Here is a 22,149-nt window from a genome sequence, read left to right as displayed (position 1 = left end):
TCTTGATCATTGTCCCAAGCTCTGGAACCACCTACAAAATATTCATCTGAAGTGTTAGTGAATGGTGCATCAGTGTCATTTGCCAAGATTTTTAGATTTTGGCTTCCATCAATGCCTGTCATGTCAAACTGATCTTCCTCATCTGCTAGTTTAGTTTAAAAACAAGGGTAGGTCTTGGCTCACAGTCCCTCCCTCTTCCCCATCTTGATATTCTCACCCCTTTTCTACATCCACTGGCAATAGTGTAGCTGGATTTAGCACATTAGGGTGCGAGGAGGGAAACTTCATATTTGGGTTAGGCTGCATGCTGAGAGATGGCGGGTCTGACTTTATTGGATTATTTCAGATAGACTATGAGGAATTTAGGGTGTGAGGGGGTTACATAACGCTATGTCCTCTATTCTACAAGTTCTGAACCAGCTGCCACAGCTGTGACACAAGCAAGGGACCCCATGACAACCAGAACTAGGGTTACAGAGTAATACCCTAGAGGGCACTGTCTGCCACCATCTGCTTGGATGAGGACACCAGATGCATATCCTGCCTGTTTGTGGCTGTAAAATATTATTCCACATTGATTTTACTATATGCCCACAACTGGATGGGTATATTCTCAAGCCAAGTAGGTAGGAAATGGTGTTCAGATCATGTGTTGTCCAAGGCTGTGGGACAGGAGACTAGACAGGGATGACAACGGGGCAGAGGGAGACATCTGCATAGCGTGTTTTCCAATTCGAGAAGTCAGGATAGTATCTGTTGATTTTGTGGGACATTTGACTGAAAAATATCCCTTTAAGACCAACATTCTACATTGCTGTAGTCTCTATTTTGTCTCCTTGGTGGTTACTTTCCTCTCTCCCCCTCCTTCTTCTCTTTTTGGGCTGCACAGGAACCAAGTTAACTCTTTTCTTTCTAGTTCAGCTTTATCTGCTATTTTCTTCAAATCAAACCATTTAATTTCATTTTGCAACACTCTAAGCAACTAGTACATTCTGCAGCCTGAACTATAGGTCTAAAGCTATTCATAAAACACTGCAGCATTAGTTCATTATTCCTATCATCAGTATGCTCATACCCAAAACTGAGTTTGTTCCTTTGCTACAATCTGCAACAGGTCAAATTTCTTATTGTATTCTGCCTGAGTCCAGTGTTTTATCCTCTATATAAACTTTCCTGCAAAATGACCGAGATCAGGTCATCCCATGTGGCCCGATATGCCTCCTGGAGAAACAATCTAAATGTTAGGGGAATTATCCAGGGATTCAGAAGCCAGGTAGAAAGGGCAGTGAGCTCACTGGGGGACCAGAGCTGGTATAATTCAATTGGATATACCTGGGGCAGATCTTGTACTTGCAGGTTAATTTCTATCCAAGAGGTAGAAAATGTACATGACTCATGGTCCTCATGGGAAAAAGTGGCACCTTGGGTGAAATCCCTGGGCATTGGGACCCACAGAACAAGCAATAGTTATCCCCTCAGGGATTGTGTTGGCCTCAACGTCAACAGGTCTATCCCCTATGTCCTAGATAAGGCAGGGTGCCAAAGGGGAGGTGCAGGTTTTACATCAGTTATAGGGCGTGCAGGGTTCTCTGGGTTATCATACTATCATAGATTACATACACAGCACAATGCTGGGTTTCTTTTGATTTATGTTCACGCAGTGGGAGACGCTTGGCTACTTCTAACCATATTCTAAACTGCCCAAATCTACTATTATCTTTCAGCTACCCTTTCCAATTGTAGATAAACTTTTCCCATTCACTTCTTAGTCTTTCTACTGTGTCTAATGAAGAGACAAGGGTGATACCACTGAGGCTTCTTACTTCCTTACAGTCAATCCTCGTGATGGAAACTTCAATACCCTCCGTTATCTAAAGAATTGAAATGTGCTCATAAAGTCTTAACCACAGAAGGCTCTTATGTTTCTCTCCCAGCACTTAATTATTCAGCAGTTATTCAAACTTTCTACTTCTAGAACCACTGTTCTTGCAAGAGGAAGCATGAGGTGACTGATCCTTTGTACCTGTACAATTCTGAGACACAACTGTAGCACCCAGTGCACAGGGGTCACCAAGCACACATTATCTCATACCTGAATTACTCGTCACCGGGCTGGTGTGTTGATCTGGGCTGTCGCGGTGGCCTGCCTGGCTTCGTGCCCTGAGGTGTACACCAATAAGGAGGGAAGATGATTGGAGTAGTAGTAGGATGAATGTCGTGACGCCACTTATGGTATGCGACCAGGGATTTAGACGCTGCTGTTGTCACTGTCCTCCGGGGCAGATGGTAGTAGCAGCCAGAGATGGTATTGCTCCCCACAGGTGGAGCAGGCCCCGGGGAGGATGATGAAAGGAGTAGTGATGGCGTTTGGCGCCAAGGTGCGAGGCGGCGGAACCAGTAATAAAGAGTTCAAACCAGTTTCTGCGGTTCTAGGTGGTTTACTCACAGTTCATACCGCTCGCCCGAGTAATACCGGTCACCTGCTGTGATGGGCTCCGTCAAACCCAAATCCTTTCAGAGGTCAGTCTGGTGAGGTGCTCGATGAGTTCCTTCCTCCTAGCGCCATGTGTATTGGATCCCCGTGGCTTAAAGCTACTTCGGGACCCCAGTCCATCTTGAGTAGTACTCTTGTCCCTATATGCAGGTACCGCGGGTCCACAACGGAGCCTGGTGCTGTCCAAGGCCCCGGATCCATCTTGGTACTGTGCTTTTCGGGCTCTTTGTGGTCAGGGAAGCTTGAAACCTCCTTGTTCTTGCAGATTCTGGAAAACCACCCTTAAGTGTGATTCTCTCTAGGGTCCTGCACCCTGCGTGGCGTCGGTTCCAAGGGGAGCAGATCCACTCTCCCCTTTGGTAACCGTGTGATCTCCTCCTGTGTCCCACCAGAGCATCGGTGAGACACGTCTGCTCCTTTCCTCTCCTGCAGGAGAACTCCCTCCTTGTGGCTGCTCCTCCCCCGGGTCCCTGTCACTAGTGGGTGGTGCCCCTCATGTTTGAAGACTACCTTAAGACCCTACCCTAGCCCGGTCCTCATTGGGGAGAGCAACCTGGTTGTGTATTTGAGTGTGTAAGTGGTGAAACCGGTACCGACCTCTTCAGGATCCGGGTTTAGCATTACACTTCATATTAGGTGCAATACTCTGTGGCGACTGAAGCTTCAGGGGTGCCACAGAACCAAACTTTTATAACAATAACGATCCGAAGACTATAGTACCAATAGTTATTGGAATTACTTCCACTTGTCAGTGTAACATATCATGGAAGAAAAAACTATTTTTGTACAAAACCTTCATCCACCTCTGATTCGCACATAGTACATCTAGCTAAAAAGAAGTGGATGTACACAGACCAGAGAAGAATGTCAAATTTTACTACTCAAACAAAAAGTTCTCCTTTAATGCCCTATATGGGCCCATCTTGACAATTAAATCTGCAATAAGCCATACCTCTCTGGGTATGTGTATCTTTCTTTGTGCGATACATTGTCTGGTTAAGGATTACAACTCCTAATATGACATTTCCTCAAATTTTAGTTAACTCAACATAGATGCCCAGAACGATAATTCATCAAATTTTATAATACTTCAGTCACTCAAAAATCATTCAGTTCCACATTCAAGGATCTTCTTAGTTTTATCACAATATCATTCCAGGCATAACAGTCATATAGAAAACAGCACAACATACAACTATTTTTTGACTGCTGAAACATTATACTTGTCACTTCATTCAAATTCCTTCAACAATCATTCATGCATCTTAAACATACCTTGAAATATGTAATAGACCACAAAGAATCTTATTACTCTATTATTTCAATCATACACAGAAAATCCAAACACTAGCAGAAGTTTGATAAGAATGGTTTTGTAGGACCATTATGTACCCGTCTCGGACCACAAAAAAACACCGAAACATTTTGTAACACAAAGGGTTTCTCCTTGGATTACCTATGGTGGATTTTGTTCAGTGCTTCCTGGGAAGGTCCTTCTAGTTGAATCACAAAGAGGTCCATTTAACTATCCCGGGTTACAAGCAACATACATTGTTGTGGAAACCCTTTTCTTAGGAGAACTAATTTCGGGTGAGATACAACTGATCTCCAGCTCTGCCAATGTTGATCCTATTAATAGAGATGCACTAGAGACAAGAACACACAGCCAATATCTGTCAGTGTCCAAGGCTTGCCTGGTCTCAGATGCCAAGTTACAAGTATTTATTACAATTACACAATAATGGGGATGGCTTAGTACATTATCTAAAAGACATATAAGGTTGGAAACAATGACCATAAGATGGGGATTCTGCTGAATTACTTCAAACAAGATAAGATCTAGCCAAAACCAGCCATCAAAGTAGCAACCCATTAAGACAAAGCGCTGTGTCATTGCTTTTCTGAATAACACTTACAAAGCTAATGCAAAACACAAAGTCACTATATATGTCACACTTCCCGGTCCCCGTGCCCCGCTCTCCGGTCCCCGTGGCCCGCTCTCCAGTCCCCCTGGTCCGCTCCCCGGTTCCCGGCGTCGTCCCCTGCTCACCACTCCGGTCCCGGCCTCTTCTTCCTTGCCTGCGCCCTCCATGTGTCCTGCTTCCCGCTCCCGGCGCCCCTCTGTGACGTGGGACACTCACCCGGGCACTCCTGCTTCCTCTGCACCGCTCCCTGGACTGGCTTCTGGCACACGGGCCTCGCGCATGCGCATTAGGGCGCGCGCGGTCATTGACCCTCTCTTAAAGGGCCAGCACCCAGAAACAGGAGATTGCATAGACAGGTACAGGGTATATTAGGATTCTCTTTCCTGGTGGGCGGGGCCTGTTCTACGTGTTTAGTAAGATAGGAGTTCAGGTCCCCATATTGCTGTGTCCAGTATTAACCCCTGTCTGTCTCGCAGAGCCTGTCCTGCCACGCCAGCCGGTCCTGACCACATCCGTTCCAGTACTACTGACGGTGACTTCAACGGAAGTTCCACCACCTCTGCAGCTCCGCCAGTTTCCAGTCCCTAGCTCCGTTTGGTGACCCGTCTCCTTGCTCAGCAGGTTCCGGAATTCAGTCTGACCCTTCAACCCGGCCTCGGACTCTGAGCCTCGTCACCCGGACTACCGTCTAGAACTCCGTGTTCTCAGCGACATCTACTTTCCAGCTCTCCTACGGACTGGCTTGCTACCAATAGTGCTTCGGCTGCCGTGCATCAAGACCCTTTGGCGGGGTGACCGGCCTGGCTGCCTCACCAGGGGAACCCGGTGTACGGTCCAGTGTTTCCACCACCCGGACATAACAATATATACATATATATACATATATATATATATATCTATACAAACACAGTTGAAGCCAGAAGTTTACATACACTACCTATAAAGACAAATCTGCATGTTTTTCTCACTATGTGACATTAAATCAGAATAAACCTTTCGGGTTTAAAGTCAATTAAGAACCAAAATTATTTATATTTGCCAAATGCCAGAATAATAAGAGAGAGAATGTTTTAAGGCATTTTTATTACTTTCTACAAACTCAACATTACATACATTTCATTAGTATTTGGTACCATTGCCCTTAAACTGTATGCCTTGGGTGAAATATTTTGGATATCCTTCCACAAGCTTCTCACAATAGTTGGTAGCAATTTGGGCCTATTACTCCTGACAGAACTGGAGTAACTGAACCAGGTTTGTAGGGCGCCCTGCTTGTACCGGCCTTTTCAGCTTTAGGATTGAGATCACGGCATTGTGATGGCCACTCCAAAATATTGACTTCGGAATAGAAGAAGAAAGGAGGTGGCACTCACCAAGTAAAAGTCTTTGTTTATTCTTTAAAAAATACACTGTGTTCCAAATTATTATGCAAAAAGAGTTTAGGAGTGATAAGGTTAGAATTTTTTTTTTTGTCATTTAAACTCATTGATGGTGATGTGTGTCAGGGCTCTTTATATCACTGAAAGCAATTCCAGATACCTGTGCAAATTAGTTTGGCAGGTGTGTCCAAATAAAGGCAAGACTACTTAAGGCTGTTCCACATTATTAAGCAGCCTACATTTTTTGCCAAAATGGGAAAGAAAAAGGATGTGATGGCTGCTGAGAAGCAACAAATTGTGGAGTATTTAGGTAAAGGCATGACTACAATCAACATTGCCAAGACACTTCATCGTGATCATCGCATCAAGAAGTATGTAGCTGATTCACAGCACACACGTGTGCGTGCTGATAAGGAGAAATTGAGGACTCTTTCCAACAGGCAATTGCGTCAGGTTAAAAGAGCAGCTGCTAAAATGCTTCGTCATAGCAGCAGACAAGTTTTTGAAGCTGCTGATGCCTCCAACGTCCCCCGAACAACAAGATGCAGAGTCCTTCAGAGGTTTTCAGCTGTGCGTAAGCCATCCTATCGACCACCTCTATCCACTGCACACAAGCAGAAACGGCTCCAGTGGGCCAAACGATACATGAAGACTGACTTCCAAACTGTTTTGTTCACCGATGAGTGCCGTGCAACGCTCGATGGTCCAAATGGATGGAGTAGAGGATGGCTGGTTGATGGACACCCCATGAAAACACGGCTAAGGAGTCAACAAGGAGGAGGTGGAGTAATGTTTTGGGCTGGAATCATGGGGAGAGAGATTGTTGGCCCCTTTTGGATCCCTGAAGGGGTAAAGATGAACTCCATAATCTATGTGGAGTTTCTAAAACAGCACTTCCTGCCATGGTTCAGGAGGAAGAACCGTGCATTTTGCAGCAAGATCATTTTCATGCATGATAATGCACCATCTCATGCTGCAAATAACACATCTGCACCTCTGGCTGCTATGGGCATAAAAGAGGACAAACTTATGGTGTGGCCACCATCTTCCCCTGACCTCAACCCCATTGAGAACCTCTGGAGCATCATCAAAAGGAGTGTCTATGATGGCGGGAGGCAGTTCACATCTAAACAACAGCTCTGGGAGGATATTCTGTCCACATGTAAAACAATTGAAGCACAAACCATCCAAAAACTGACAAATTCAAAGGATGAGAGAGTTCAGAAGCTTCTTTCAAACAAGGGGTCCTATGTGCAAATGTAACATCACCTAGAATTAAGTTTTGACTTGAAAACTGTTTGATTTCATTTTGAAATAAGCTGATAATGCTTATAATGTCACAATTGACCATTTTGTTTTTCAAAATAAAAATAAAAAGGTTGAAAACTCTGCTGTGCATAATTATTTGGAACATGCATTTTGACTGCATTTTGAGTGTTTATTATTTTTAAAAATATACTGTTTTCATAGGCAGTTTGATCAACAACATTTCAATTATACTTGAATAGTAGATGACTGGAAAATAATGACTGCAATTCATAAAGTTAATTTAGGAAAATATGAAAAAATATTTTTTGCATAAAAATTTGGAACACAGTGTAGACATCAAAAAGCAGGGAGGGATGCATGGGGCTACCTGGAAGTTGAATTGTCCATTATATCTTTTATGTATTTGTGTGAGAACGTTTGATTGTGACTGAAGCCAGGGCCGGATTAAGGTTGGTGGGGGCCCCTGGGCAGAAAATCTGGTGGGGGCCCAATAACGTTAACATTTTAACCATAACAGTAGAGCACGAACTGTAGCATTTAGATATAAATACTGCAGCTCAGTCTCACATTCCCCCTCCTCAGCATACTGTGCCCTCACACTGGCCCCCATGCTGCCCCTTCTCTATACTGCCTACCTCCTTCACTAACCAGTCACTATACTGCACCTTAGTCTTGCATTCCCCCTCCTCAGCATACTGTGCCCTCCATACTGTGCCCTCACACTGGCCACCATACTGCTCCTTCTCTATACTGCACCTCAGTCTCACATTCCCCCAGCTCAGCATACTGTGCCCTCACACTGGCCACCATGCTGCTCCTTCTCTATACTGCCTACCTCCTTCACTATCCAGTCACCATACTGCACCTCAGTCTCACATTCCCCCTCCTCAGCATACTGTACCCTCCATACTGTGTCCTCACACTGGCCACCATGCTGCCCCTTCTCTATACTGCCTACCTCCTTCACTATCCAGTCACCATACTGCACCTCAGTCTCACATTCCCCCTCCTCAGTATACTGTGTCCTCAGACTGGCCCCCATGCTGCCCCTTCTCTATACTGCCTACCTCCTTCACTATACAGTCACTATACTGTACCTCAGTCTCACATTCCCCCTCCTCAGCATACTGTGCCCTCCATACTGTGCCCTCACACTGGCCACCATGCTGCCCTTTCTCTATACTGCCTACCTCCTTCACTATCCAGTCACCATACTGCACCTCAGTCTCACATTCCCCCTCCTCAGTATACTGTGTCCTCAGACTGGCCCCCATGCTGCCCCTTCTCTATACTGCCTACCTCCTTCACTATACAGTCACTATACTGTACCTCAGTCTCACATTCCCCCTCCTCAGCATACTGTGCCCTCCATACTGTGACCTCACACTGGCCACCATGCTGCCCCTTCTCTATACTGCCTACCTCCTTCACTATACAGTCACTATACTGTACCTCAGTCTCACATTCCCCCTCCTCAGCATACTGTGCCCTCCATACTGTGACCTCACACTGGCCACCATGCTGCCCCTTCTCTATACTGCCTACCTCCTTCACTATACAGTCACTATACTGTACCTCAGTCTCACATTCCCCCTCCTCAGCATACTGTGCCCTCCATACTGTGCCCTCACACTGGCCACCATGCTGCCCCTTCTCTATACTGCCTACCTCCTTCACTATACAGTCACTATACTGTACCTCAGTCTCACATTCCCCCTCCTCAGCATACTGTGCCCTCCATACTGTGCCCTCACACTGGCCACCATGCTGCCCCTTCTCTATACTGCCTACCTCCTTCACTATACAGTCACTATACTGTACCTCAGTCTCACATTCCCCCTCCTCAGCATACTGTGCCCTCCATACTGTGCCCTCACACTGGCCACCATACTGCTCCTTCTCTACACTGCACCTCAGTCTCACATTCCCCCAGCTCAGCATACTGTGCCCTCACACTGGCCACCATACTGCCCCTTCTCTATACTGCTTATCCCCCCTCCCCCACTACCCAGTCTCTATACTATGCCTCTCACACTTTTCTTTCTCAATACTGTCCACTTACAATTTTCTCCCACCATACTGCTGCCTCACATTTTCCAATAGTGCCCCCCTGATTGCTGTGCAGGGGCAGATATGCCGCATGCCCCCCAAAGGTACGCCCCTGTACAGTGTACAGGAGAATACATGACTGGTCCACGCAGGGCCGGCTCCATGTTTTTGTAGGTCCTGGGCGAAAGAGTCTCAGTGGGCCCCATCCACACATAGACATGCACAGATACTGTACATACACATACAGGCATACGTACACATACAGTATATATTTAAAGACAAATTCACAAAAACACATATAAACAGACATAAATCTAGACACAGTCATACACACCGACATACATAGATGACACATAGATACGCATCAGACATGCACACACAGACACATTTTTATATTTTTATCTAATTTTTAATATTGGGAAGCCGGCAACAGCCTCATTCACCTCCCCGCTTGTCTCCATCCAACTCCTCCTGGGCATGTGTCTGTGCCACGCTGATTGGTGGCTGACACTAACAGACATGGCCGCACATAGAGAACACTAACACTGCTATATATATGTGACGCCCTGGCACAGCCAGGTTGTCACAGAAAGAGTTAATCCTCCTTGGTAATCTGATCTCACACCGGTGCAGCCAGACAAAGCACAGCCCCAGTGTAGGAGAAAAGCAGAGGAGAGGGGAGGGGCTGGAGCAGACAGTGTGTGGAGAGCAGACAGGACAGAGGTCTGGAGTTAGCTCCCAGGCTGGGAGTGAAGCGTTCTCCAAAAAGGGCCGGGGCAGGCCGTAGTGAGGAAGGGGCCAGAACAGGTAGCCGGAGCCGGGCGGTGGCCCCTCGGTACCTGGGTACCCGGATCACTACAGGGGAGAGGATTCCCCGTTCCCGGCTGAGGAGAAAGAGGAAGAGAGAGGAGAAAAAGGCACTTTGCTGCAGGGAAGGAACAACCAGGGCTGCTGCACCGTGTGTGGGACATTAACACCCCCGTACCGGAGGCCGCGGACACCGGCAATTCTTAGTTCACCAGTGACTCCGTGTGACTTTCTTGTGAGTACACCCGTGCCCTCGGGCACCGCACTGCAGCACTGCGCCCTGCTCCCTGCTTACCCCATCACCGGGCCCCGGGACTACCAACCCCCTACCCACGGAGGGGAGAAATAACATCTAGCTGCTCCATATCACCGCTCCCGGGATCCCCGTCCAAAGCAGCGGTGGTGTTCCAACCTCACCACAACCGTGGGTGGCGTCACGGACAATCTCCCTTACCCAAATCCCCTTTTACTGTGGAGCCTGGGATCACAGACCGGGTCACGCCACCGTGGTACCCACAGAAGTGACTCTGTGGCACGGATCTGAGTACCCCTGGTCCCCGGGCGACACATTTGGCGTCACGAACAGGATCGAACCCATCCAGTTACCTGGAGGAAGTGCGCCTTGCCCCGTCCGTCAGCGGCGTCCCGCTGAGGAAAAATCCCGAAGTCCGCCATTTTAGCCGCCATTTTAGGCGCCAAAAACAACAACTTGGCGCCTTCTTCTCCGAGCGATGGGCGCGAAAAAGAGACTCCGCCCCCTGAGAACGCGGGCGGAAGTGAAGCTCCGGAGGACCGGAAGCGAAAAGGAAACTTTAAAAGTTGCTGGAAGGACTGCTCCCGAGTACCAAGGGGGAGCAGTAGGAAGGAACCGCAGCTTATGTGACAAGGACTGTAAAGGCAGGGACGCCAGGACTCTGCTAGCATTTGGTTCCTGGAAGAGGCCGCCGCAGCGATGCACCGACCCGTTACCCCTGTTACCGGTAGCGGAGCCCGCAGCGCCTGTTGGGGAGGACCCAGACCTGGGGTCCCCAGACTTCACCTTTGTCACCACCCTGCCACCGGCCTCGGCAGTCCGCCCGGCCGCGACGGAGATGACGACGGCTCCGGCAGTCCGCCCGGTCGCAACGGTAGCGAAGTACCGGTCCCGTTGACCAATCTGGAACCGTTTCTGGACTGGGGTCAAGGGGTGCTGCCTGGGCTTTAGGGGCAGCACCAAGGCTAGGTTGTTTGGGTGGGTGACTGAAGGACCCGTTACACAGTTATTATTAAAAGTGTTGTTTGTTGTTGCAACGTTGAAGCAATGTGCATCCCGCTGTGGGAAGATTGAAAATGTTTAAAATGTTTTATTTTTTTTCCAGTTTTAATAAATGTCGGTGCCTAGCCGGCCCGAGGACGGGCCGTGTTTTACCAAGGGGGTGTGTGACGCCCTGGCACAGCCAGGTTGTCACAGAAAGAGTTAATCCTCCTTGGTAATCTGATCTCACACCGGTGCAGCCAGACAAAGCACAGCCCCAGTGTAGGAGAAAAGCAGAGGAGAGGGGAGGGGCTGGAGCAGACAGTGTGTGGAGAGCAGACAGGACAGAGGTCTGGAGTTAGCTCCCAGGCTGGGAGTGAAGCGTTCTCCAAAAAGGGCAGGCCGTAGTGAGGAAGGGGCCAGAACAGGTAGCCGGAGCCGGGCGGTGGCCCCTCGGTACCTGGGTACCCGGATCACTACAGGGGAGAGGATTCCCCGTTCCCGGCTGAGGAGAAAGAGGAAGAGAGAGGAGAAAAAGGCACTTTGCTGCAGGGAAGGAACAACCAGGGCTGCTGCACCGTGTGTGGGACATTAACACCCCCGTACCGGAGGCCGCGGACACCGGCAATTCTTAGTTCACCAGTGACTCCGTGTGACTTTCTTGTGAGTACACCCGTGCCCTCGGGCACCGCACTGCAGCACTGCACCCTGCTCCCTGCTTACCCCATCACCGGGCCCCGGGACAACCAACCCCCTACCCACGGAGGGGAGAAATAACATCTAGCTGCTCCATATCACCGCTCCCGGGATCCCCGTCCAAAGCAGCGGTGGTGTTCCAACCTCACCACAACCGTGGGTGGCGTCACGGACAATCTCCCTTACCCAAATCCCCTTTTACTGTGGAGCCTGGGATCACAGACCGGGTCACGCCACCGTGGTACCCACAGAAGTGACTCTGTGGCCCGGATCTGAGTACCCCTGGTCCCCGGGCGACACATATACATCACAAGAGAGGCTGGGGACATACACATTACTGGGGGGCATACATATTACTGAGGAAAGCGGTACATAGCAATGGGGGGCATACAGCTCTAGAGGGGGGCAGTGGCTCTGAGGTTGGGGGGACAAAGAGCTCTGAGGTGGGGGGATGACATGCAGCTCTGGGGATATACAGCTCTGGGGTGTAGAGGACATACAACTCTGGGGGTATAGTATTATGCAGCCCCCATATTCCTCTATATAGTGTTATGAAGCTCCATAGTCCTCCATATAGTATTATGCAGCCCCCATGTAGCACTATGCAGCCTCCATATGGCACTATGCAGCTCCCATATGGCATTATGCAGCCCCCATATGGCATTATGCAGCCCCCATATGGCACTATGCAGCCCCCATATGGCACTATGCAGCCCCCATATGGCACTATGCAGCCCCCATATGGCACTATGCACACCCATATAGCATTAGGCACCCTCATGTAGTACACAGCCCCTATATAGCACAGTGCAGACCCAGATAGCATTAGGCATCCTCACATAGTACACAGCCCCTATATAGCACAGAGCAGACCAAATAATATTAAGCACCTTCACATAGTACACAGCCCCTATATAGCACAGTGCAGAGCCAGATAGCATTAGGCATCCTCACGTAGTATACAGCCCGTATATAGCAAAAAGCAGACCCAGATAGCATTAGGCATCCTCATATAGTGTACAGCCCGTATATAGCACAGTGCAGAACCAGATAGCATTAGACACTCACGTAGTTCACAGCCCCTATATAGCACAATGCAGACCAGATAGCATTAGGCACCTTCATGTAGTATACAGCCCCTATATAGCACAGTGCAGAACCAGCTAGCATTAGGCACCTTCATGTAGTATACAGCCCCTATATAGCACAGTGCAGAACCAGATAGCATTAGGCACCTTCATGTAGTATACAGTCCATATATCGCACAGTGCAGAACCAGATAGCATTAGGCACCCTCATGTAGTATACAGCCGCCATATCATTTAATGCACCCCCATGGTCGTCTGGCCACAGTGATTGTACATACTCACTTCTCCTCGTTCCCCCGCTCCTCCGGTCTCCTCAGCGCGTCCACTGCTGTCGCTTTCTCTGACCTCTCAGCAGGCGCGCAGTGATCACGTCACCACGCTCTGCTGCAGAGCTGTCAGAATGCCGACAGACACAGCGAGGAGAATCATGAGAGAGAGCGCGCCGCTCCATCTCATCATTGCTCTCAATTGTATCGGCAGCTGCGATGCCGATACAATTGAAAGCGCGATCCTCGGCGGGGGGAGGCAGCGCGGGCACCGGGCCCCCCTTACTAGCGCTACGCCACTCCTGCCACCGCGAGTGGGCCCCCCCGGCATTTGACCGGGTTAACTGTGATACAGACACCAGATGTTATAGAATATACACATTATTATATACCATCTGATGTGTGTTCACAGTATATCACACTGCTCTGTACGCTGGATGTGATATACCATGTACACAGATATACCATGCCCTGCACTGATCACACCTGGACCTACAGGACCTCACATATTCTATATGTAATATGGGCCATATAGTGTAATGTGTGCTGCAGGCTCAGATGTGATCAGTGCAGGATCTGTGTAGTGATGTCTGTGCTGGAGATCAGTGTGAGTTATTGCAGGGGAGGGATGAGGCCGATGACCCGGCACTGACAGCCCGACCTGTACTGACAGCCCGACCTGATCTGCTGCAGTTCAGACTCCGGCAATAACTCACACTGATCCCGGGCAGAGCTGCCGCTGACACTATGGAATCCGGTCTGGTGTTATCAGCGGCGTCCTGCTCCCTCCTCACTGCAGTCTCCTGCCCGGCCGGCACCATGATTAATAACATCATACTTACCGGGATCCACTGAGACCTCCGGTCCTCCAACAAGCTCCTCTACGGCAGGAACTTAGAAGCAGCAACAGGTGCGCGGTGACGTCATCCTAGCAGACGCAGCCCACACAGCGTGCAGTGGGCGTGTCTGCAGAAAAGTGACGGCCGGGATTGAAATTCTTTAAAGGTACAGTGCGGTCCTGAACCACACTGCGGCGTTAATAAAATGGCGCCCACACTGATTGTGGTGGGGGCCCCCTCAGAAGCTCTTGTGGTGGGGGCCCCTGGGCGGGAGCCCCGTCTGCCCCGCCTATAATCCGGCCCTGACTGAAGCATTGCTATATATTTGAAAAGGATGAAATAAAAGTTTGTTTTTTTTCAAAAAAGAAACAAAGCATCTGTTGCCTCAAATTTGTTGCTATTTTGTACCTGGAAGTGGATCTACTGAACCAAAAGCACTAAGAGTCTGCTTTAGATATAGATATATATCTTCTCTACATATAGATAAGAGATATTTTTATTATTTTCTGTGGAGCGATGAAACAAAACTGGAACTGTATTGGTCTATGGATGAGGATGTAGGAGGATGAATAAAACATAGGCTGAAAATAACACCATACCTACAGTAAAGTATGGTGGTGGACTTATGATGCTTTGGGGCTGCTTTCCTTCCTCTAGCATTGGCAATTCGCATGGCAGCCTGTGCATGGCAAGATTCTATCAAGCATAAGGAAATGCCAGGAGTAAACATTGTGCCTTCTGTGAGGTAGCTGAAACTTACGTGTCATTAGATCATCCATTACAACAGGGCAATGAACCCAAGCAAATCTCAAACCGCAAAGAAAAGGCCTCCATGTACTATAATGCACCCGCATAGTTCATGTATAAGATGTCCTTCATATTGTGTTATGCAGCCCACATACCATTTAATGCACCCCCACAGGACTCTGGCCACCATGTTCTTACTAATTAAAAAAAAATAAACAAGTCCTCACCTCTTCTCGTTCCCTCGCTGCTCCGGTCAGTGTCCCACGCTGTGCAGTCTCAGCTCAGCAGCGCACAGTAGTGACGTCACTGCGCTCTGTTGCACTGAGACATGAAGTGCAGGTAAAGGGGGAGAATGATGAAGGATGAAGCAGAGTGCTCCGCTTCTTCCTTCATCATTACTTTGGGCAAGCTGTAGCATCAGGCCCCCCTGACTCTCTGGCCCCATAGCGACCGCATGGTTTGCCACGGAACAGCGCAGCTCCTCTCTCTGCATGGTGGGCGCCGGCCCCTCATCCTGCCGCACCCTGTCGCTGTCGCGATCTCTGTGACTGCCATTGTTATGCCCTTGCTAAGGGGGTTCTGTGTCAATGGACCATGATTGTGCAGGCGTGAGCAGACAGCTTAGATATTTACGTGACATATTCTTTAAGAAAATACGTAGCTGTAAAGGTGAATTTGAGCACTGAGAAAGACTGAAGAACTTTGAGTGCTTTTTGCTGCTCTCTGAAACTGTAGCTCACAGTTGTAGATGAAAGGCTGAAAAATTAAACATAGTTATTAGAAATCCCCTACCATTTTTTTTATACTGGCAGATGTATCTGGCACTACAGGAAAAACAGATTCTTCAAGGGAATCGATAAATCATTAAAAGTCCTTCATAGTGTAATATCCTAAAACAAGCAGATAAATCCAGGCCGGCATCAGATGGCAGGGCACTGCTCAGTAACACTATCATGTACTCAGGAATACCGCACAGAACTTGTTTTATCAGGATCAAGTATGTAATCAATAGAGGTTAAAGCCACACATTATACCAGGACAATAGCAACCTTCACAGATTTGTATGAGCAGAAGAAAGGGGTTTTTACCACTTTAACAAAACTGTGAAGGCTGCAGCTAATCAGTAGCCACTGATTTGCTGCAGTGGTCACATGACTGGTGGGCAACACATCGCTGAGATTGGAGGAAAAGTGTTGGCTCAGAAATTAAGTAGTTTTTTTCTATCTTATGCGGCACCCTAATGGCTTGTCCAGATGTGCACAACCACTAAATTACACCTCTGAGCAATATCTTGTAAGACCACCCATGATATTAGCTTTTCCAATGTCCAAAACTATCCTCAGTTTTTGAAATGTGGTATATTTAAAGGGAATCTGCCACCAGTTGTTTGTCATCTGTAATCATAATCAGAGACCCTGATTCCAGCAATATATTACTTATTAGGCTCATGGCTGCAGTTTTGATAAAATCACAGTTTTTTCATCAGAAGATTATCACTAGAGGACTAGTACACCTTCTGCCATATTGTCCTCCATATTCATGAGCTTTGTATAACCCCGACCTATCACAGTTTTCTGCCTATGCACAGTGTACACAGAAAGAAGACAATCAGTGTTGTGGGTGGGATTATAAAGAGCTCAGCATTCAGAGAACTGGTAGGTCTGCAGCAGATAAAATAGTGATTTATCAAAACTGCTGCAAGCAGCCCAGTAAGAGATATCTAACTGGAATCAGGGTCTCTACCCCTACATCATGCTGCTCTCAGGTTGGTAGCAAAAACCTGGTGACATATTCCCTTTAAAGAGCCTGAATATGAGTTCATTTAAGAGGTGGCCAAGCTGGTTATCTTCTGGAACCATATATTGAAAAATGTACATCAATTTGTGAGAAGGATATGGTGCCCGAGTATGGATCCAGTCTGTAAATACTGAGAGAAAATAACTCTGCACTCGAAACTATGGTATGAGTTAGTGAAAATTAATGTGGTAATCCAATTACACATAGTTAACGCTTCGGTCCCACATTTCGGACCTTCGTTAGAGCGTAACAGATCACTATGGAGGGAGAGGATCCAAGAGGCAAGCGCAGTGGTAGAGCGGCTGTAACTGCATGTGGGACCGAAAAGTTATTTTGATGTAATTGGATTACCACATTATATTTTCATCGGATACTTTTCAGGGCCAAGTTCTTTTCTCTCACTATCTTTTAATACCAGAAAGAAAAAATGTTATAACCAAGCATGTGTAAAAAATAAAAGCATTTCATTCCATTTCAAAATATATACATTCACAATATATATAGTATTTTTCGAATTATAACAAGCACCGGATTATAAGACACACTCCAAATTTACAGGGGGAAAAAAAGGTAAAAAAAAAAAAAAATGGGTCCGTCTTGCAATCCGGTGTTGTCTTACTGGGAGCGGGTGGCAGCGGTGGTGAAGTGGTGTCACAGGAGGCAGGGGCAGTGGTGGAGTAGGGCAATGCTGCCGCCAGTGCGGCGGGTATCCAAGATGCTCGCTGCGATTGCAGTGAGGCAGGCAACTTCCAGAAACTGTCAGCAGTGCAGGATTCAAAAAAATGGCGCCCGGAGTCGGTGCGAGTGCAGATGGAGCTGTCGGCTCAAGATCTTATCTGCGCACCTCTGGGCGCCATTTTTTTTATGTCCACTGCGGGAGATCAGTGGGCCAGAGGCAGTGCATGTGCAAATGAGCTCCTGAGCTGAGCGCTCCATCTACGCATGCGCCGACTCCAAGCACCATTATTTGAAGTCCGCACCCACAACATTTTCAGGATGGTTCCCACAGGCCAAGCACAGCACAATGCCCACAGCCCGTGGCCTCAGCACAGCACAGTGCCCACATCCTGCAGCCCCAGCAGAGTACAGCACAGTGCCCGCAGCCCCAGCAGAGCACAACACAGCTCTCGTAGCTCGCAGCCCCAGCACAGCGCCCACATCATTGCTCCTTTGACCTCTCTCCACCATCCCCGGTAAGTAACATTTGGATTATAAAACGCACCCCTCATTTTCCTCCCAAAAATTATAATCTGAAAAATACGGTAATACATAATCTCATAAAACAGTGGGCACACATGAAAGTGGCACTATTTTTTTTTCTTTTTTAAAGAAGTGCTGTAATTACATATATATTATCCTGATTGCAGTCGTGTAGTTTTTATTATTTTGTTTTTCTTACTGTATACATTTATATATCCAGGCATTGAATGTATCTATGTTGTGCAGTGGATGATTGGGGCAATGCCTTCTTTGCCCACTAGTTCACTACTGCTTTTTTAAATGATTTAATTGATCAGAGTATAAAAAGTAATCGAAAACTATTTTTGAGATATATTGGGGCATAAAAACTTCTGTTCTACGCAGTTATCCTTTTAGTGGTTGATAAAAAAATAATTTCCCATTCTTCCAACATGAAACTATACACAAGACTGTCTATTACCAATGGAATAAACAATTAATAATTTAACAAAATAATAAACAAAAATAGTTTTTTGTTAATATGTTTTTATATTATTAATATATTTATAAAAACTTATATATTAATTATATTATTAATATATTTTTTCCCAACCTATGTGCCTTCATGGTAATAGACTAAAGGCCCAGTCACACACAACGACTTACCAGCGACCCCGAAAACGATACGACAAGATAGGGATCGCTGGTAAGTCGCTGGGAGGTCGCAGGTGAGATGTCACACAGTCAGACCTTACCAACGACGCAGAACAATACAGGTCGCAGTTGCGACCTGTATAACGTTCTCAGCAGTCACTGTGACCCTGTCACACAGTGTCAAACACAGCGATGTGTCCTGCCCAGCAGAGCATCGCCTTTGAAGAAAATGGCCTGGACCATTCTGCAATGACTAGAGATCTCACAGCAGGGGCCTGATTGCTGGTAGGTGTCACACAACAGTTCGCTAACGGCATCGCTATTGCGTCACAGAAACCGTGACTCAGCTGTGATCTCGCTAGCGATCTCGTTATGTGTGACGGTACCTTAATAAGATCGTTGTCCTATAGTCATACTCCATTTCATCTGTCCTGTACTTCTTGATATCCTATCACATGCAGGGAATAAGTACGGTATGTCTGTAGGATCAGATGTCACACTTAGCGGGCCTGTTGCCTGTTATCATTCACATTTTTATGGCTAGAAGACATCTAGACATGTTAAATTAAATTGTATGTCTAGTAGTAAGATACTGATGACCTTTCCTTAGGACATTCTCTTTAAGGCCCATTTCAAAGGTTCCTCATATATCATTTTAGATTCATCGAATCAGCACTTCGTATTAACCACCAAAAGGATGACCAGTCCGGTTGTGGAAAGTCACAATGCCTTTATAACTAAGTACATCTTCCGGCCTTTTGATTGACCCTTGCCCTAATACAAAAACACATGAATAGTAATGGGGAACATCATTTCCTGTATATTCATAAGAGAATGAAAAACAATAGGACATTCTTCCGTTAAGATTTATTGCAAATGTTATATTTTTAATTTCACATGCTTTGTACCAATAAAAAAAAACACTTGTTGCTAAGATTAACATACCGTTTTAATGGAAAAAATGGAAACTGTCACAATGAATATAATCAGTCTCATCTATCGCAGAATGGCTTAGGGATGGATTTGCAGTGAAGATTGATATCAATTAATTAATTAATTTAGTGGGAAAAGATTCAGTAGATCTTATACCCTATTAAAGGGGTTGTCTACTACTAGGACAACCCCTTCTGATTCCACATGGTTCCCCCAGGTAAAAGCCTATACTCACCTCCTGTACCGGCGCTGTGGCTTCCATGGGGTTGTGACATCACGTTAGCCTGTGTCCAATCAGTGCTGGCATCCGTCTCCTCACCTTCGGACCAAATAAGCAATCAACAGGAAGTGAGTTCAGCTGCAGCACTCACTTCCTGTTGATTAACTCGTTTGGTCCGAAAGCAGGGAGACGGAAGCTGGCGCTGATTGGACACAGGTTTTGCAGGGTGTGACGAGATAACTGGCCCTAGGAATAGGGGAGCCTTAGCTGTCCTTGTTCCCAAAGATAAGTCTGATGGTGATGATGTTTGGGCAGCCTTCCAAACCCTAGCTCCAGAATAGCACTGGTCTATACCCCCTCTCCTGATTAGCCTTGGTCTATACCCCTTCTCTACCACCCCTGGGGAGGGCTGGGGCAGGAGTGGTTTATCCCACACAAATAGACAGACAGGGAAAAAACAAAACTCAAACTCATTGCACACACACAGAGGTAATACAATGTGTGCTCAGGAGGAAATAAAGAATCAGGGAAGAAAGAACAAACAACGAGGATATTTCAGCAACACACCAAATAACACACAAGAGATAACCAGAACTAGATCATCACAGTCCAAGGACCTGCATTTGCAAATTAAACTATAATCAGTGTGGAGGAACCATCTTTTAAAGGGTGGAGGTGGCTATGATCGGTCTTCAGTAACCTGTTACCCTAGCAACAATCCACATGCAGGCAGAAATTAACTCCTGCTACACTGATGTGATGTGTGTATGTCTGCTAAAGGAATCCGCACCGTCGTATTTACAATCACAACATTTTGCACAGACACCTCATTTGACTCAGAGACAGACAGACAGGGAAAGAGTCAGGCAGGGAAAGAGACAGACAGACAGGGAAAGAGTCAGACAGGGAAAGAGTCAGACAGGAAAAGGGACAGACAGGGAAAGAGACTGACAGAGACACAAAAAGAGAGATAGACAGAGACACATAGAGAGAGACAGAGACAGACAAAGAGACAGACAAAGAGAGAGACAGAGAGAGAGACAGACAGAGACAAACAGAGAGATAGAGAGACAGACAGACAGAGAGGGAGACAGACAAAGACTGGTAGAGAGGGAGAGTCGGAGAGAGGCAGAGACACAGTCACTATCCCAGGCAATGAAGGGTACTACAGCTTGTAGAATATAATATTGAGCTTCTCAAGACCAGAGAAGCCAAGCAAAGAAACCCAATTAGAATATCCTTAATTTGGATTTACAAATTCTAGTTTATTTAACCTTATTTAAACCTTAGTATTTATTTAAGCCTTATTTCGTTTCTTTAAACCTTTTTTTTTTCAGGCTTGACTCAATGATTGTGATAGCACAATGATCCAGCATACCTGGATAAATAAATTAGCGCCTGTCACCTGTTAGGTCTTATACTAAGTTATAATTTATGTGTTAATTTTTCTCCATTAGGTCGGCATAAGTGACATGGAAAGGAATGAAGTTTCTGCAATATTATTGTACCAACCACGAAAATAATTTACCATGGAGGAACAGTCACCAATTTTTCTTTGTCAACTGGGACATTAAATTCAGGAGATTGACTTCTGACAATGCAACAATACAAGCCCATACTGTCTTTCCAAGTGATGGTTATGATTTCTAGAATTATTTCAGTTACCCGGACACTTGGAGACACTTGTACTTTTTTCTCTTTATTCTTTGTAGCATGAAAACAATGGATCTGTTGAAAAGTGGTGTTTTCAGTATGGATGGTGGGTATTTTTTTCTTTTTTACTTCCACAAATATACAGGTAATGTGATAAATAAAGAGTGTACAAAACTGGTTGTTTTTATCATGTGAAGGAAGACATATGCTTTCAGAATGTAATATACATAAAAATAATAAAAAAAAAAAAATCAAGTGTACTGTAAAACTACACGGAATACAAGTACAGTTATCTGTATGATGAGTAAAGTGGTGCATTTTATTTCTTACACAGGTTTACATGTTTTTAATACTCTATAATTCGACATCTGTGACAAACGCATAATTGTAAATAATAAAATGAATAGAAACAGCGCTCCTGTATTTTAATGAGACTGATTTATGGGTATTATGTTTTTGCCTTTAAATGGTGTAGCTATTTTATACAGTATGCGTGTTCTCTATGGCAGCTGCAATGAAAGGAAAGATATGTCATAATAGTTTCTGCAGGAAAAAATATGGTACAGCCCCTCCTTCCAGACAAAAAAGGGGGTGGGGATCTTACAAACCCTAACTATCTGATATATAAATCTATATACTGCTTGCTAATGATGAGATGACTCTTATGGGTACTTCTCACATAGTGAGATCGCTAGCGAGATCGCTGCTGAGTCATGGTTTTTGTGATGCAGCAGTGACCTCATTAGCGATCTCGCTGTGTGTGACACTGAGCAGCGATCTGGCCCCTGCTGTGAAATTGCTGCTCGTTACACACAGTGCTGGTTCATTTTTTGGACGTTGCTCTACCGCTGTGAAGCACACATCGCTGTGTTTGACAGCGAGAGAGCAATGATCTGAATGTGCAGGGAGCAGGGAGCCGG

General features: G+C 46.4%; 1 protein-coding gene across 2 annotated transcripts in view; it reads left to right on the top strand.

The window, feature by feature from the left end:
• NKAIN3 (sodium/potassium transporting ATPase interacting 3) overlaps window positions 1–21,644 on the top strand; it is a 914,214-nt gene extending 892,570 nt beyond the window's left edge. For both annotated transcript variants that reach the window (XM_075316331.1, XM_075316330.1), the window contains exon 6: window positions 21,034–21,644. In XM_075316331.1, coding sequence (XP_075172446.1) covers window positions 21,034–21,047 — 14 coding nt within the window. In that variant the 3' untranslated portion in view covers window positions 21,048–21,644. The remainder of the gene's footprint in view (window positions 1–21,033) is intronic.
• Window positions 21,645–22,149: the final 505 nt, after the last annotated feature.

This window comes from Anomaloglossus baeobatrachus, chromosome 6 (genome assembly GCF_048569485.1).
Source record: "Anomaloglossus baeobatrachus isolate aAnoBae1 chromosome 6, aAnoBae1.hap1, whole genome shotgun sequence".
Taxonomy (NCBI): domain Eukaryota; kingdom Metazoa; phylum Chordata; class Amphibia; order Anura; family Aromobatidae; genus Anomaloglossus; species Anomaloglossus baeobatrachus.
Note: the sequence above shows the minus strand (reverse complement) of the source record. Positions and strands in the feature narration are given on the sequence as shown.